Below are 15,716 nucleotides of genomic sequence, written 5' to 3' on the forward strand. Positions count from 1 at the left end.
ACTGGAAATCTAAAAAAGGTCCATCGAGGAAAGGAATTCCGTATTATAAACTGATGTTTTCCGACTTCACTGACAAATTTAAAGATCTAAACATCGATTGGGCGAAAGACTCGAGCAAAGAAATATATCTTTTAATTGTTGATCGAGTTTATTGTAACCCTGTGGCTTTCAGAAATTTGGAGGAAGACCAAAACAAAGAATGTCTCCAAAACTTACAGAATAAAATCCTATCTGAACACCTGAGAGATACAACTTGGTTAGTCGCTGTAAGAAGGCTCCCAGTAAGAGCGGTTGTAAAATGGAGCTGTTTTGTAAAAACCAGTAAATGCCCGATGCCTAATTGTAATGAAGAGGAAACACTCGAACATTTCCTGTTAGAGTGTTATCGCGCTAAAGAAACATGGGCTAAATTAAAAATCATTGGTCTCAATATAGAAATAAATATGAACTCAATTTTCTATGGCATTTTTAAAGAAAATTGTAGCAAGACTCAGCATGACTTCATTTGGTTCATAATATGTTTGACTAAATCTAAACTCTGGAAAACAAGGTCCAGAATGACTATAAATAAAACGTTTATATCCAGTGATGTTGTATTCAAGGACATTCAAAAAGAGCTAAGAAGACTTAAAAGCAGCACATCTTGGTTTAAAGACTCTTCAGTGTGGGACTCTATTTGCGTGTAATTGTACTTTGACTATGTAAGTTTTTTCTCTCCCTTTCTTTCTGAATATGACTTGTGTAAGATTGTGAATTTTGTATAATTTCAATAAAACTCATTACCACCCTTGCTTTTTTTTTTTTTTTTTTAAGGACTCGGCAAAGGAGGCGCAAAGCGTCACCGTAAGGTGCTTCGCGATAACATCCAGGGGATCACCAAGCCAGCTATTCGCCGTCTGGCTCGCCGTGGTGGTGTAAAGCGTATTTCTGGTCTGATGTATGAAGAGACTCGCGGCGTGCTGAAAGTGTTCCTGGAGAACGTGATCCGCGACGCCGTCACCTACACCGAGCATGCCAAGAGAAAGACCGTGACCGCCATGGATGTGGTGTACGCCCTGAAACGCCAGGGACGCACCCTGTACGGCTTCGGCGGTTAAACGCTCTAACATCGAACGACGTGAACACAACGGCTCTTTTAAGAGCCACCCACATGTCTAGAAAAAGAGCTGTTCCGTATGGGGGGGGGAAGGCTTTTTCTTTCATGAAACATAAGGTATCAAACGCTGTACAGAGGTAGCGTAAGTGGTAGATCTATTTGTATTTTTTGTAATAAACTATCTATATATATATATATATATATATATATATATATATATATATATATATATATATATATATATATATATATATATATATATATATAATATAGTGTGTGCACAGTATTCAATATTATAAACTGTTTGATTAATACGATTTAGAAAATGATTTTAGTATAAACTTACTTCTATATTTCTCTCTCTGTCTCATACACGCGCATACATGCATATATAATATAAAACGATTTTTTCTCAAGCCAATTGTTTTTTCATAGTGCACGTTGTCCTGAAAGTACAAGGGCGGGAAGGGAAACAAAGCGTATCGGAGGAAGCATGGAGGGAGGGAGGAAACAGAGTGCAGTAGGAGGTGCCATGCAGGGGGAGGTATCGAATTGTGTCCAATCAAAAAAAAGGTGTCTTGTCTGGGCGTCATTAGCATGTGGGTCTGTAAATAGAGCGGGCGCTAGTCATTTACTGTTCGTATACTCGAGGAGCAGCATCATGCCCGATCCAGCCAAGACCGCGCCCAAGAAGGGATCAAAGAAAGCCGCGACCAAGACTTGTACACGCCATCTACGTGTACAAGGTCCTGAAGCAGGTGCATCCTGACACCGGCATCTCATCCAAGGCCATGGGCATCATGAATTCTTTCGTGAATGATATTTTTGAGCGCATTGCCGGTGAGTCTTCTCGTCTGGCTCATTATAACAAGCGCTCCACCATTACCTCCAGGGAGATCCAGACCGCCGTGCGCCTGTTGCTTCCCGGGGAGCTGGCCAAGCACGCCGTGTCCGAAGGCACAAAGGCCGTGACCAAGTACACCAGCTCCAAGTAAAGCGCGTTAACGCCGTCTTCATCAACCCAACGGCTCTTTTAAGAGCCACCCACTTTTCATACAAAGAGTAATTTCCTCTCTTTCGCTTTCTCTCTCGCTGTGTGTGTGTGTGTGTGTGTGTGTGTGTGTGTGTGTGTGAGAGAGGGAGGGGGAGTTCTGAAGCGCTGCACTCCCGCGGATGTTCAGGCTTTTGGGTAATTCCAGCAGTCTGCTAAATGCAGAGATGAGTAAATCTAAACGGTTATAGCACGGTTTCGGGGGTTGTATAATCTGAGCAATGCAAAATGGGACTTTAGCAGCACAAAGTTATTCGTATTAAGATTGTAGCAACAGGAAGTAGTTGAAAATGGTTTTCTAATAGCACATAATCATTCTAAATCACGGGTGCCAAAACTTTTTTCTTGTGAAGGGCCAAAAATCAAACTTGATTGAGGGCTGTGGGGCAAAAGTAGTTGCATTATACCAAACTGTATTATATTAAAATTAAAGTTGCCATGGTTCTCATTTATCATTTCATAATATTTACAAATAAATCAATTAATAGAAAACGTTAGTCTGTATCTGCTTCACTAATGCAGTTTTATTTTCAGAGTTCTATAGTTCAATGAAACTTATAGTATAATTAAAACATAGAACCAATCCCATTTATAATACATGTTCAATACCTAATGCCTGCAATATCAGTGACCTCTAATGAGACACATGAAGCTGGACCTTATTTTTCAAAAGTTTTTCCAAATTGGGATGCAGTGGACTTACTGTCAAAGTCAAGATATTATGGAGGTGAGAGTCAGTTACTTTACATCTCAGTTTACACTTGTTTAAGTTCATCAGACTGAAAGTCTGTTCACAGTGGTAGGTACTGCCAAACAGAGACAGCATCACTTGTGCCTGTTTGCACATCTTTGGGAACCTGTTTGCTGGGACACATTTGTAGAAGTCTGTCAAGGGAAGGGACCTGAACTTGTGTTTGAGTTCTGAATCACACTGAAGCTCAATTGGTTCCATCTGAAGATCATCACTGACTGTGTCCACACTGATGGTGAAAGGTTGAACAAACCATTCAAAGTCAGATGCAGTGTGTCTGAAGTCCTCAAAGCGACTGTCAAACTCCTGGATAAGGTTGCTGAGAACAGCATCATACTCAGGTACCTTCTCTTTCATCATGCCTGCCTCTCTAAAACAGGGAAAATTGGCTAAATTTCCTGGATGTGGAGATGAGCGAGAGAGGAACAGTGTGAGACAGGGAGTGAAAGAAGAGAGAGGGAGGCAAATAGAATAAATAACTGACAAAACGAGGAAATTAATCCATGATAATTTAAGAGAACTTTGACACAAAATTTATCAGCTTGATTAACAAAAAAAACCCAAAGCTGACACCACTGGATATAAATGCTAACTAAATATAGGTATTAATAATAACAATAACTGCACATAAAATTATGGTGCATATTATAATTGTGAATGTTACATGCTGAGAGATGTCTTCTGAGCAGCAGTACTTTTTGTTTGTAGGCTCTGACGTGATAAAAAAGCTGGGTGATAATCTGGTCTTTTCCCTGGAGCTGAACATTTAAAACATTGAGCAGCTCTGTGACGTCCACCAGGAAAGCCAGGTCAGAAAGCCATTTCTTATCCATGGGCTCTTGAATACTACCAATCTTGCTTTTCTGAAAAGCTCTGATCTCATCACGCAGATCAAAAAATCTCCTGAGAACTTGTCCTCTGCTCAGCCATCTAACCTCCTGGTGGTACAACACATCACCATATTGTGCATCCATCTCATCCAACAGTACCTTGAACTGCAGGTGAGAGAGCACCTTGGAGCGTATATCATTCACAATTTTGACGACGTCACGCATCACATCCACAAGCCCGATGGATTGGGCACATAGCTGTTCTTGATGTAAAATACAGGAAATCTGATAGCTGGCCCGTGTGGCACTTTCTTGAGCTGATGAAGGACGTAGCAGTGTGCTCTGCTCAGATCGAAGTTTAGCAAGCAGCTCGTTAGCCTTCTGTTTTATGCCTCGCCACTGTCCTTTGAGAAAGCTGAAGAAGGTTTTGTTTCATAATGACGGATTTTGTACTCTTTCAAAACAGCAACTGACTGCTTGCAAACTAGACACACTGCCTTTGAGTTGATTTCAGTAAATAAAAAGTCAACTTGCCAAATCTTTTTAAATTTCCTCTTGTCTGTGTGCCAGTGCCTGGATCTCTCCATTATTACCTGTTTGTTGATTGTCGCAATGAACGCTGGCCTTGAAGTATGCGTATACATTAAATAAAATTCTAATTCTTATTCTCTACATTTAATTTCAATTTACATTTTTTGTAGCTCAAAAATAATAATAAAAAATGTTAAATTAGAAATGAAGATCAGCATCAATTACCCCCCCCCCCCCCCTTCTCACACATGGCATGGCGGGCCAAATCAAGTCACCACGGGCCAACTTTGGCCCACAGCCCGTAGTTTGGCCATCTCTGTTCTAACTGTTGTAGTAGCACATAGTCATTTGAATTAAGGTTCAAGAAGCGCATAATAATTCTAAATACTGTTGTAGTAGCACCTAGTCATTCGAACTAATGTGACATTAGCACAAAGTCATTCAAAAGAGTGTTCTAGTAGCACATAGACATTGAAAAGAATGTTCTAGCAGCATGGAATACAACACACACACAAGGCTATAGCGGAGCCTATAGTCACGCGCGCTGTGCTTTACACGGCCCCCAGCGCGCTCTGCTTCCGATACTACACACACCACTCGACAGCTGCAAAGACATCAGGCTCGTTCCCAAGGCTCCTCTTTAACTCGGCCCAGAACGCATACGACGGCCGTGCCTGTTTTTCGCCCGTTTTTACACACCACATCGCGCCAAATGCGCAGCCCGCCGGCTTGAGCACAACGCGCGCCGCGCCTTTTCATGTGCGCTACGCGAGACTGTTGCTGTCTAGTCGGCCAGGCCGGGCCACGGGAGAAACGAGAAAGCCCGTCCTCGCTCAGCGTGTGCTTCAACGTTTTGAATCTCGTCTTGCGAGTGGGATTTTCACCGAGAAATGCCACGAGAAAACACATCTGAGCGCGCGCCGCGTCCGTGCATTCATTCAGCGGCGCGCGAGTTGAGTCTACAACGCTCTCATATCTGTTTTTAAGACCAGCCCCCGGCCGCGGGGAGGGAGGTTCCTGTGTTTACACACTAACGTACAGCGTACGACTCGTGTATTCTACGTAGTTCCAAGAGAGATGGCAGAAGTCGCACCCGCTCCCGCCGCCGCGCCGGCCAAAGCGCCCAAGAAGAAAGCAGCTTCGAGAGCAAAAAAAGCCGGCCCTAGCGTCGGCGAGCTGATCGTCAAAGCCGTTTCCTCGTCTAAGGAGAGGAGCGGCGTGTCTCTCGCTGCTCTGAAGAAAGCGCTGGCTGCCGGCGGATACGATGTGGAGAAGAACAACTCCCGCGTCAAGATCGCCGTTAAGGGTCTCGTGACTAAAGGCACTCTGGTGCAGACCAAAGGGACCGGCGCGTCTGGCTCTTTCAAGCTGAACAAGAAGCAGACCGAAGCCAAGAAGCCCGTGAAGAAAGCCGCGCCCAAAGCGAAAAAGCCCGCCGCTACTAAGAAGCCCAAGAAGGTAGCGGCCAAGAAACCCGCCGCCGCGGCCAAGAAGTCTCCTAAGAAGGCGAAGAAGCCCGCTGCCGCCGCAAAGAAAGCCACCAAGAGCCCGAAGAAGGCGAAAAAGCCCGCGACCCCTAAAAAGGCAGCCAAGAGCCCCAAGAAAGCGAAAGCTGTCAAGCCCAAGACCACAAAGCCTAAAGCGGCAAAGGCGAAGAAGGCAGCACCCAAAAAGAAGTAAAGACGTTTGTTTCTTTCATGCTTTTGTTCCTTAAACGGCTCTTTTAAGAGCCACCCATATTTTCCTTTAAAGAACAACATTTTCAGTCAAGCTTTATGGAATCAAAGCAATACACGTTTGAAACATTCAATAGTATGGATACGCATATCTGCTACATATCATGTACACATAGCCACACGCTGATACTGATTTTAGTACAGTAGAATAGAATCCTGATCGTGATTCCTAAACGTCATTCCTGATCTCCAAAACGATCACAGAATATGTAGGATAACATATTGATACATAATAAATCAATGTTAATGATAAGAATAAATAAATTCAGTATATAGTTGTTACTTCGTGCTTTTGTATGAATATTCCCTTCTGTCTGTTTTCATTCGCGCGCTCTCTCAGACACACACAAGCACACAAGCACAAACAGGGGTGGGAGGGGTGACGCTGGAATTCGACGGCCTGTTTTTGATTGGCTAATCTGCCACTGCGTTCTTAGCGAATAAGAGAGTGGCCGTTTTGTCTATATCACGGAGAGCTCGGGGTGGAAGGTTTATTTCGGAGTTGTTGTTAGAACAGATTTGAGCATCAAGATGAGTGGCAGAGGAAAAACCGGCGGAAAAGCTAGAGCTAAGGCCAAGACTCGTTCATCCAGGGCTGGACTTCAGTTCCCCGTGGGACGTGTGCACAGGCTTCTGCGTAAAGGCAACTATGCCGAGCGCGTCGGTGCCGGCGCTCCGGTCTACCTGGCAGCAGTGTTGGAGTATCTGACCGCTGAGATCCTGGAGTTGGCCGGTAACGCCGCCCGTGATAACAAGAAGACCCGTATCATTCCCCGCCACTTGCAGCTCGCCGTGCGTAACGACGAGGAGCTGAACAAACTGCTTGGCGGAGTGACCATCGCTCAAGGTGGTGTGCTGCCCAACATTCAGGCTGTGCTTCTGCCTAAAAAGACCGAGAAGGCCGTCAAGACTAAGTAAACTCGTTCACTGCTGCTTTGTCAGTACCCAAAGGCTCTTTTAAGAGCCACCATCTCTGCTTCAAAAGTGCAATTTTACACCCGCTTTTGTACTGAAAGTGTGCACTAGAAAGTCAGCACGTTTGAAATGAAAACAGAAGCGTTATACTTTGCTAATAATTATGTGATTACGTTAAGTAGTAGTAGTAATAGTGGTAGTTAGCGTGTTGTCTAAATGAAATCTGAGGGGTGAAATTGTGCACTTTTAAGACAGCATATTTATAAATAAAAAAAGGACGATAATTTTGTAGTCATGATTTGATACCATATTTAAGTAATGACTATAAGAACAATAGCAGTTAGCGTGCTGGTTAAATGAAGTCTGAGGAGTGAAAATGGTTTGTGACGGCGTTGTGTGTGTTCCTAATGAACAAAGCATTTGTGTTACAGAGAGCGCCAATAGAATAGAATAGTGGCGGGCGTCTTGTGTTTCGAACGGTGGCAGAGAATACGGTCCAATAGTCAACAGGTGACGTAAAACGTTCTGTCGAATAGCAGACGAGCGCGTTCGAGACGCCCAATCAGCGCAGGGCGGCGTTATGGCTTAAAAAGGCCGCGTTCACGTGCGCAGTTTATTCTGTTTTTCTATCCGCGAAGTGCAGAGTTTGACGCTATGGCAAGAACCAAGCAGACCGCCCGTAAGTCCACCGGTGGCAAAGCGCCAAGGAAGCAGCTCGCCACTAAGGCTGCTCGCAAGAGTGCCCCGGCTACCGGCGGCGTGAAGAAGCCTCACCGTTACAGGCCCGGCACCGTGGCTCTGAGGGAGATCCGTCGTTATCAGAAGTCTACTGAGCTGCTCATCCGCAAGCTGCCCTTCCAGCGCCTGGTGAGAGAAATCGCTCAGGACTTCAAAACCGACTTGCGTTTCCAGAGCTCGGCCGTCATGGCCCTGCAGGAAGCGAGCGAGGCATACCTGGTCGGTCTGTTCGAGGACACCAACCTGTGCGCTATCCACGCCAAGAGAGTGACCATCATGCCCAAGGATATTCAGCTGGCCCGCCGTATTCGCGGAGAACGCGCTTAAACCACAACTCCGTCTAATAAACACAAAGGCTCTTTTAAGAGCCACTTCATCGTCTCAGAAAACAGAAAATTTTCTTTCTTCGGCAGTTTCATTATTAGAATGTGGCACAGAGATAAAATGACACTTTTTATATATATATGTATATGTATGTATGTATGTATATATATGTTTAAATGATGTACAAGGTTTTATATTAAATATAGTGCTATGAATATTAATGTTTGTTTTTATAGATGAGCCGTTAATTGTGGTTATGTCCGAACAACACAATGCACAGTAATGAGCTGTGTGTAAAATAGCCCAAACCTACCTTCAGTTTCAGGCGGCGTTGTGTATTGCGCTAGATGGAGCTTGACTGCCCTCGTGTGGCCAAGCTCGGGAACGGCGATTTTCTAGAAGCGGATTTCTGGGCAAGAACTATTACATGATATTATTATTAATCTCTCTCTTCCCTTTTGTCCCGTCCATGATAATTATTGTTGTTATTTAACAATTGTAGACATGAGCTCATGTTAAAATGAATAAATAGGGAATAAAATGGTAATAACCTTATATATTCTCGAGCGAAATAGACGAGGCCACCTAGGGAACACATGAAGTTACGTAGGAGCAGTGATGAGAATGAAATGACTAATAATATTAAGAAAGACATTAATAATGTTAATATTAGCAATTAATTTGTGTAATTTATTATGATAACTATACTGCTATGTACATGATATAATGTTAATGTGTTAATATGTTTTAAATGTGTGTTGTCCTTATACCGTGTCTAGGTCAGTCTCCCCGGCGCGCGCACAGACATATGTAGTCAAATCGGAGGAGCGAGCCATAAGATCCGTTATGACGTCACGTTCAGAGTTCTGTAAGTTTCCTGATGGTATGCTTGACGGTTGTTCCCTTTATGACGCCGCGAATGTCGAGGTTTTTAAACGTTGTGGTATCTGAGCAGGCGTCTGTATTCATTTGAACGGAGTAGTATTTAATCATTGGTCTATCTAACCTTTTCATGTGCTTAGTTTCTTTGTTTGTTCATCTGTCGTGTTTAAGAATGGACATGGAAATAATATATCCAGATATCTGTACAGCTGCTTTGTGACAATGTAAACTTAAAAAAAAAAAAAAAAAAAACATTTCCATGTCTAGAGAATAGGGTATGTTCTTTAAAAAAATAAATCATAATGATGATGCTGTTAAACATTTCAGAAGCTCCGTGTATTGTCCTTGATACGTGAAAACTAGACAATGCACAGTAATAACGCTGATGAGCTGCGTCAGTGTAAAATAGCCCAAAGCTACCTTCTGTTTCAGGCGGCGTTGTGCTGGATGGAGCTTGACTGCCCTCGGGTGTCCAAACTCAGGAACGGCAGTTTCCCTGAAGGGGTATTCTGTTCCAAGTTTTGTGGTAGTTAGCCAAGAAATATTACGATTACTATTACTCTCTCTCTCCCCCTTTTTAAACCCGTTCATGATAATTATTGTATACATTACCTTTATTTTTGTAATGTTCTTCCCTATTTGTGGATATTCTCGAGTGAAATAGACGAGGCCATGTAGTTACCTAGGAGCAGAGTCTAAAATATCTTTTTGAAGAACCTCAAACTATTATCATTTGCTATACTATTGATCATTACATTACATACATCTTATTCGTATATGGAAAGTACTTAATGAAGATAATATACTTTAGATTTTTTTATGTAACCATTCAAGTATTTGTTGAAATGCTTTTGTTACTGATAAATACATGTACATTTAAATTGATTTTGTTCTGTCTGTGATTTTGTAGATCTGGATGTTCAGCTGGTCTCAGATCAAGCATCCTCCTCTGTACTGACTCCACTATCCCCAGCTTCATCCCATTCATTAGATTCCACAATTGTCCTGGAGTCCACACGAAAGAGTAGGAACCCAACAGGGTTAATGGAGCAGAATGAAGCAAGACAGGTAAGCTTTGAATAAATGCATTTAAAATCCTCAATTACGTAATTGTTTATTATTGATACTTATCTGTAGAAGTGTTTTGTAAACGTATTCTCGACATAAAGGAAAGGCATTAAAAATCCTCTTAAATTTCCATGAGCATGTCATAACGATGTAAGATGTTTTGACAGAAAGTTGATTGTGTTCTGAGGGCCAATCCAAAGGGTGAGGAAATCTTCAAGGAGTATGAAAAGACCAAAACACTAACATGTCTGCAACCAGGACGTTCACCATCTGTTTATGTGTGGCATATGTTAGAGCTACATGGGTAAGAATTGGAGGTCACTTCCCTCCCTTTATCATCACAACAGATTCATGTGGCACAGATAAAGAATGCTATTCTGTGTTGCTATAAAAGGAGAATTTATCCTTTAACTTCTTGCAAAACATACACACTTGCAAAGTAAATTGATTTATTTTGAAAGGATGATTCCATGGTCAAGTGTGAAGACCAATTATGCACTGGGAATTGTGACACTTTTTCCATACCTCCAAGATCCTTTCTCCAAACATGGATATGTAAGTTTTGTCTGAAAACCCAAACCAGTGTGTGTGTTTATATTTTCTTCCCTTTTATAGTTTTAAAGTTAAAATGATCTTGTTTTAGATGAGTGTTTATAGGTTGCTCAGCTTTGTATTTTCCACTTGTTTTTGTAATTTTATATAGTCATTGTGTGAACTTATTGTGTTGAGTAATTCATTCTTGAAGCCAAGAACGAGATGCCTCTGTTTGGGTCTTTTCTTAAACAGGAACACTACTATGATCCTTTAGGGTAATACTGGCTTCATTGCATGCAGGATCAAGACAGTTCAACATAACACCTGTGCTAGCTCCCGGTGTTATTCCAAGACTGTTCTTCACGATGGTCCAAAAAACAGACAAGAATCTCTCTTAACTTGTCAGAAGCGATTTGGTGAGGAGTGCAGGGAGGCGATATCTACAATACGACATTTCACTGATGAGAAGATGAGCGACTTTCCAGTATTGACCGAAGATGGTCGGTGAGGATGCATCATCTTCAGTCCTGGATTTGTTCACTCGTTTCCTTGCTGTATCCGGATTGGTAAGAAAATATTTAGCTTTGGAAATAGTTTTGAAAAGGAAATGACCTTCTCTGTAGTTATTAAAGGAGTTCACTGGTACAGCAGAGAAAGGAGTTGTTCAATGATCACCATAACAACAACAGGCCGGTCCAAACTGAGAAATTCAACGTTCTAATCTTTTATATCCCAAATGTATGCATAAATAACACAGCAGATCTTAATTTTTAGTATTTGACCTTTTATCCATTTATGTCCGTTGTGTTTAAACCTGTATGAACCTTGTTTAAAGATCGACCAGGATTTCTCCATGATGTTTGGTGACAAAGTGTCTCAGAAGTTCCTGGCAATGTGGTCAATATTCTTCAAGCCAAAAATCATTGCAGACTGCAAGACTCTTAAGAATATGGGCGAGCTGCTGTCAGGAACTGAACCTGAATCTGAGGACTACAATGGTCAGTATAAACTATTTTGTATTTTAAAAATGTTCCAGTCTTTAAAAAAATAATTAAAGAGAGATCATTTAATTATTTTATGATGTCTTTACGATGGGACAGCGACATGTCCTCAATCCTTTTGCAGCTGCATCTGCTCCCTCTAACCTCAAGAGGCCAGAAAAAAATATCCAACATCAGTTCAGCTCAAGCAACCAGCCATCTTGAGAGCTGTCTTAAGGTATGCAAAAGTTAATATTTAAACATCAGATCTTAATTTTAAGGAGCTCTTGAGGTGTAGGTTATTCTGAGACCTGCATCTCATTTTGCTTACACCACCTGCAAACAAGATGTGACGGTGCTAGTGATAATGTAAAAAACATGCAAAGAGTTTTATTTTCATATTTATTTTATGTCCCTTTGCTGACCTTCAGGAAGGAGCCAGTGTGAATACCTTCATTGAGAGTGCTGACACAAGACAACCATTTCTCCTCTGCATCGGTGAGCGAAAGAAGGATATCCCAAAGTTCTACGTTATTATCGACCAAAAGGAAAAACGGGCACCTTGACACGTAGAAGCGGGATTAGGCGGACATTGACAGATTGGAATTACGAGCAATTTAAGATCAGTAATAGTCAAAAAAGTCAAAAAGAAGTGTACGAGCTAAGGAGTGCTAAAAACACACACACACACACACACACACTCGTACAGTCAAGGGCGGGCAAGTAGACACAACATACATACACACACATGAATAACTTTAATAATATCTTATAGTAATAGAGAAACTCTATAAAAAAACAGAATAGTAGGATATGCAGGACAGTAGAACTGTAATGATATTAAGAAGTTGGAAGTACAGTAAACCGCTTTTCAAGTAGTATAAATATATATAAAATAAGAAATATAGTGCAAATATGAAAATAAATTATAAATGAGAAGTACGGGGAAAAAAGGAAAATATAACTTACTCATGATTCAGATGGTGAAGATTCTCGTCTCGCAAGGAAAGCCTTAATTTTTAGAGAACCATGAAGAAAGCCAGTTATAAGGGTGGCTGCCCCCCCCCCTCGAGATAACGATAAGACCAAGGTCCCTCCCGGTTGTTTAGTCGTCTTGCTTACGTCATTTTTACTACCTAGGGAAATGGGAATCATGGTTTCTGAAGACCTGGGTAAGGGAGAACCCTGGTTTTTGAAGACCTAGGTAAAAGAGAACCCTGGTTTTTGAAAACCTAGGTAAATAGAGACACTGGGTTTTTGTTTCCTGGGTTGTTGGAAATGCCTGAGTTCTGATTTTATGTGTAAAGTAAAACCCCGGGTTTCAATTCTATGGGTAAGTGAAATAGGCCTTTTCTGGAAACCTATGGGTTATCTAGTGTGTAAATACAGTATAAATACTGGAGCTTAAGCTCAGGGTAGGGGGGATCACTTCTGAGAATTCTCATCGGTGTGGATCTCGTGTGGTGGAATGGAACAATAAAGCTGGACCCTTGCTTCTTCTCACTCACGGCTGGTGTATTTTTTCTATCTCCAACTGGTCTCAGTGGTAGATGTGAGTATTGGCTTCTAAGTTGAATTTTAAATGTTTTTGGGTAATAGGCTAAATTCGAGCCAACATTTGGCGACCACGAAGGGACTGGGCTAAGATCTATATGTCTGGAATCTCTCCCGTGGGACTTCGCTCTCTAAGCAACAGACAGGCCGTATAGGAAAAGGCATTGCAGACGCCTGTTATTTCAAAGCTCTGTTTTAGTGGTCTGTTGTTACGATTGAGAAGCCCCGGGGTGGGAAGAAAGACTAAGTGGGTCTCCAAAAGAACCTGGAGTGAGTGAGAAGAGGTAAGAGAAGTATAGATTATAGAATGTACTTTTTATAATTATAATAAAGAAATGGTATATGTGTTGTGTGAGTGAAAGTCCTGCAATACCGCTGGAGGAGGTAGAAAAAAGGTAGAAAAAAGAGAAATAGAGAAATACTCCAGGGCTGGGATAGAAAGCAGGTGAAAAATGAGGCCTCAGACCCCAGATACCGGCTACTAGACTTGACTAGCAGTCTAGTGGTGGCTGCATTGGTGGGGACCCCTAATACCGCTGGAAAAGGATTAGATAAAAGATAGATAGATTAGATTCCAGGGCTGGATAGAGAGGGGAATAAATCCTGGGCCCAGGTCCGGGTCGTGCAATACAGCATGCCCGGTGTATGAATGGAATATGTACTAACAAATGTGTGTGCTTAAAATATATGTGCTTATAATATGTATAATATGAGTGTGGTGTGAGAGCGTGTAAGTTTTGGAGACAGGGAAAAAGTATTTATTAGTGCTCTGAACAAGAGAGCTCCATACATTTGACGCTTGATAAGATTTAGGGAAAAAGAAAAAAGGGGAAAAAAAAAAAAGGGAGAATAATAATAATAATTTTTTTTTTGAAAAAGTTGTATTTAATTTATGTGACTATAAGCTTCATACATACGAGCTGGTGTGAAGGCGTTTTATATTCTGAGACCACAATGGTGTGTATGTAATAACTAAATATGTGTAAGAGAGTGTGTGACACAATGTGTATATGAGTGTGCCGACGTTGTTGATAGAAAGGGGTGTATGTGTGTGTTCCTATCTGTTCTTATCTGCACAAGCAGGCCTGTCTTCTGTGTGGAAAGGAAAAAAGGAAAAGAAGAAAAATGTGTGTGTGTGCGCACTTCAGATTGAGCTGAGTAATATAGAACAGTGTGAGATTTTTGTTTTTAAATTTGTTTTAATGTTTTGAATCTGATATGGACTTTCTGTGAGTCGAGTGTGACTGTGTGTATTATAACTTTATTGGTATCAATAACTGCTGTTTTAAAAACTGGAGGAGCATGCAAGAATTGTAAACAAACAAAAAAAAAAAAACATTTTTTTTTTTGTTGTTTTTTTAATATTTTAGGCATCTGTCAGACTGCCCATTGGGTGAATAAGAACTTCCAGACCAGTAATATATAACAAAATTGTTGAGAAATCAGGGAGTCAGTCCATTGGGACCTTTTCATTTATATTCCATAAATTATGAAGGTGTTGTTCAGTTAAATGACAAATAATAATACAATTTAATTTTTGTTTAATTACCCAAAATTGGGTAATGTAGAATAGGTAAATATTATGTCTAAGAATATTGTAAACATGTAAGAATTGTCTGTTGTGTGAGGCTGTGTGAATTACCTAAAGTTAAACTTAAAGCTTATAAGAGTAATTGAATCATTTAACTTAATTAATTAATCATCATAAGTAAATTGACTTTGTACTTTGTACTTTTTTTTGACATTGTACTTTGAGTGTATGTGAGTCCCTAGGGAGGCTGGCTGGGCCGAGTACCGACGGAAGGGAAAAGCGGGCGTAAATCGGTACGAGATAGGCTAAGCAGGCGGGAACAACGGACAAGGTAGGAGGAAAACATTTGGCTGTGAGGCATAACTTAGTGGATTTAGGGGGTGTGTGCGGCCAACTTTAAGAGCTGAGAGGTGTGAGACACGACCAGAGTTATGGCTGAATGTAAGAAAAAGATGAGCCCGATAGAGAGGGTGATAAGCAAACACTGTACAGATGAGAAGGACATTAGACATTATTGTAAAAAATGGAGTGAGAAGACTAGTGGTGAGTGGAAATGGCCCGAGGAAGGTACTTTTGATGAACAGCTATGCCAGATAATGAAAGAGAGATTAGCTGTATGGAATGAGCAGAAAAAAGGCTTGAGAGTGAGGGAGAAATGTGTGAAGACAGAGAAGATAGTGGACTGGTTTGTGGAGGCAGGGAAAGAAGAGAAGGAGAAGGGTAGGCGGCAGAGAGAACGAAAAGAGGCGGTGATACGGAAGAAAGAAGAAAGGGAAGCAAGCCTAGGAAAAAAGATAAAAGAAGCCATTCAGGAGGAATTGGCCGAGGCCCCGCCCTCATATAATCCTCAGTACCGCCCTCCAGTGAGACCTGTCGGAAGTGCCCCACCCGCCGGGCTCTACATGATGCAAGACCTGGAAGACAGAGAAGATGAATGGAAGGAAACTGAGGTGGACATAAAGGGGACATTCACCGGATACCAAAGAATGAGTCATCGCATGCGGGAGGATGAAGAACGTATCAAAATGGACGAAGGAGCTGCCGGATACGAGGATAGAACCCCGGTCGAGAGCGAAAGCCCACGGCTGGACCTCCCACAGGTAGGCAACAAGGAGAGGGACAGGGAACTACAGGAGTATATGAAAAACTGGACCCGCACTCCGGGGTGGCCGGAGCACAGGGAGATTCCCCCCAG

The 15,716-nt window shown here is 41.8% G+C and overlaps 3 protein-coding genes and 1 long non-coding RNA gene across 4 annotated transcripts; 3 read left to right on the forward strand and 1 right to left on the reverse strand.

The window, feature by feature from the left end:
* Positions 1-3,825: 3,825 nt before the first annotated feature.
* Positions 3,826-8,767, reverse strand: LOC128630442 (uncharacterized). Its single transcript, XR_008394770.1, has 4 exons — positions 8,743-8,767; positions 8,524-8,557; positions 8,286-8,392; positions 3,826-4,143 (listed from the first exon to the last, which is right to left on the reverse strand). It is a non-coding gene; the product is annotated as an uncharacterized LOC128630442 (long non-coding RNA).
* LOC128630391 (histone H1-like) lies at positions 5,270-6,277 on the forward strand. Its single transcript, XM_053678911.1, has one exon. It carries the CDS (start codon positions 5,337-5,339, stop codon positions 5,937-5,939), a length of 603 nt encoding a protein of 200 aa, XP_053534886.1. The 5' UTR covers positions 5,270-5,336; the 3' UTR covers positions 5,940-6,277.
* LOC108261928 (histone H2A) lies at positions 6,412-6,928 on the forward strand. The gene has a single exon (XM_017462667.3). It carries the CDS (start codon positions 6,527-6,529, stop codon positions 6,911-6,913), a length of 387 nt encoding a protein of 128 aa, XP_017318156.1. The 5' UTR covers positions 6,412-6,526; the 3' UTR covers positions 6,914-6,928.
* LOC108261927 (histone H3) lies at positions 7,550-8,080 on the forward strand. Its single transcript, XM_017462666.3, has one exon. The coding sequence runs from the start codon at positions 7,565-7,567 to the stop codon at positions 7,973-7,975; it is 411 nt and encodes a 136-aa protein (XP_017318155.1). The 5' UTR covers positions 7,550-7,564; the 3' UTR covers positions 7,976-8,080.
* Positions 8,768-15,716: the final 6,949 nt, after the last annotated feature.

The sequence above is a fragment of the Ictalurus punctatus genome, unplaced genomic scaffold (genome assembly GCF_001660625.3).
Source record: "Ictalurus punctatus breed USDA103 unplaced genomic scaffold, Coco_2.0 Super-Scaffold_100056, whole genome shotgun sequence".
NCBI lineage: Eukaryota > Metazoa > Chordata > Actinopteri > Siluriformes > Ictaluridae > Ictalurus > Ictalurus punctatus.

Coding starts and splice junctions, on each gene's coding strand:
- LOC128630391 (XM_053678911.1), top strand. CDS start 5,337: ATGGCAGAAGTCGCACCCGCTCCCGCCGCCGCGCCGGCCAAAGCGCCC.
- LOC108261928 (XM_017462667.3), top strand. CDS start 6,527: ATGAGTGGCAGAGGAAAAACCGGCGGAAAAGCTAGAGCTAAGGCCAAG.
- LOC108261927 (XM_017462666.3), top strand. CDS start 7,565: ATGGCAAGAACCAAGCAGACCGCCCGTAAGTCCACCGGTGGCAAAGCG.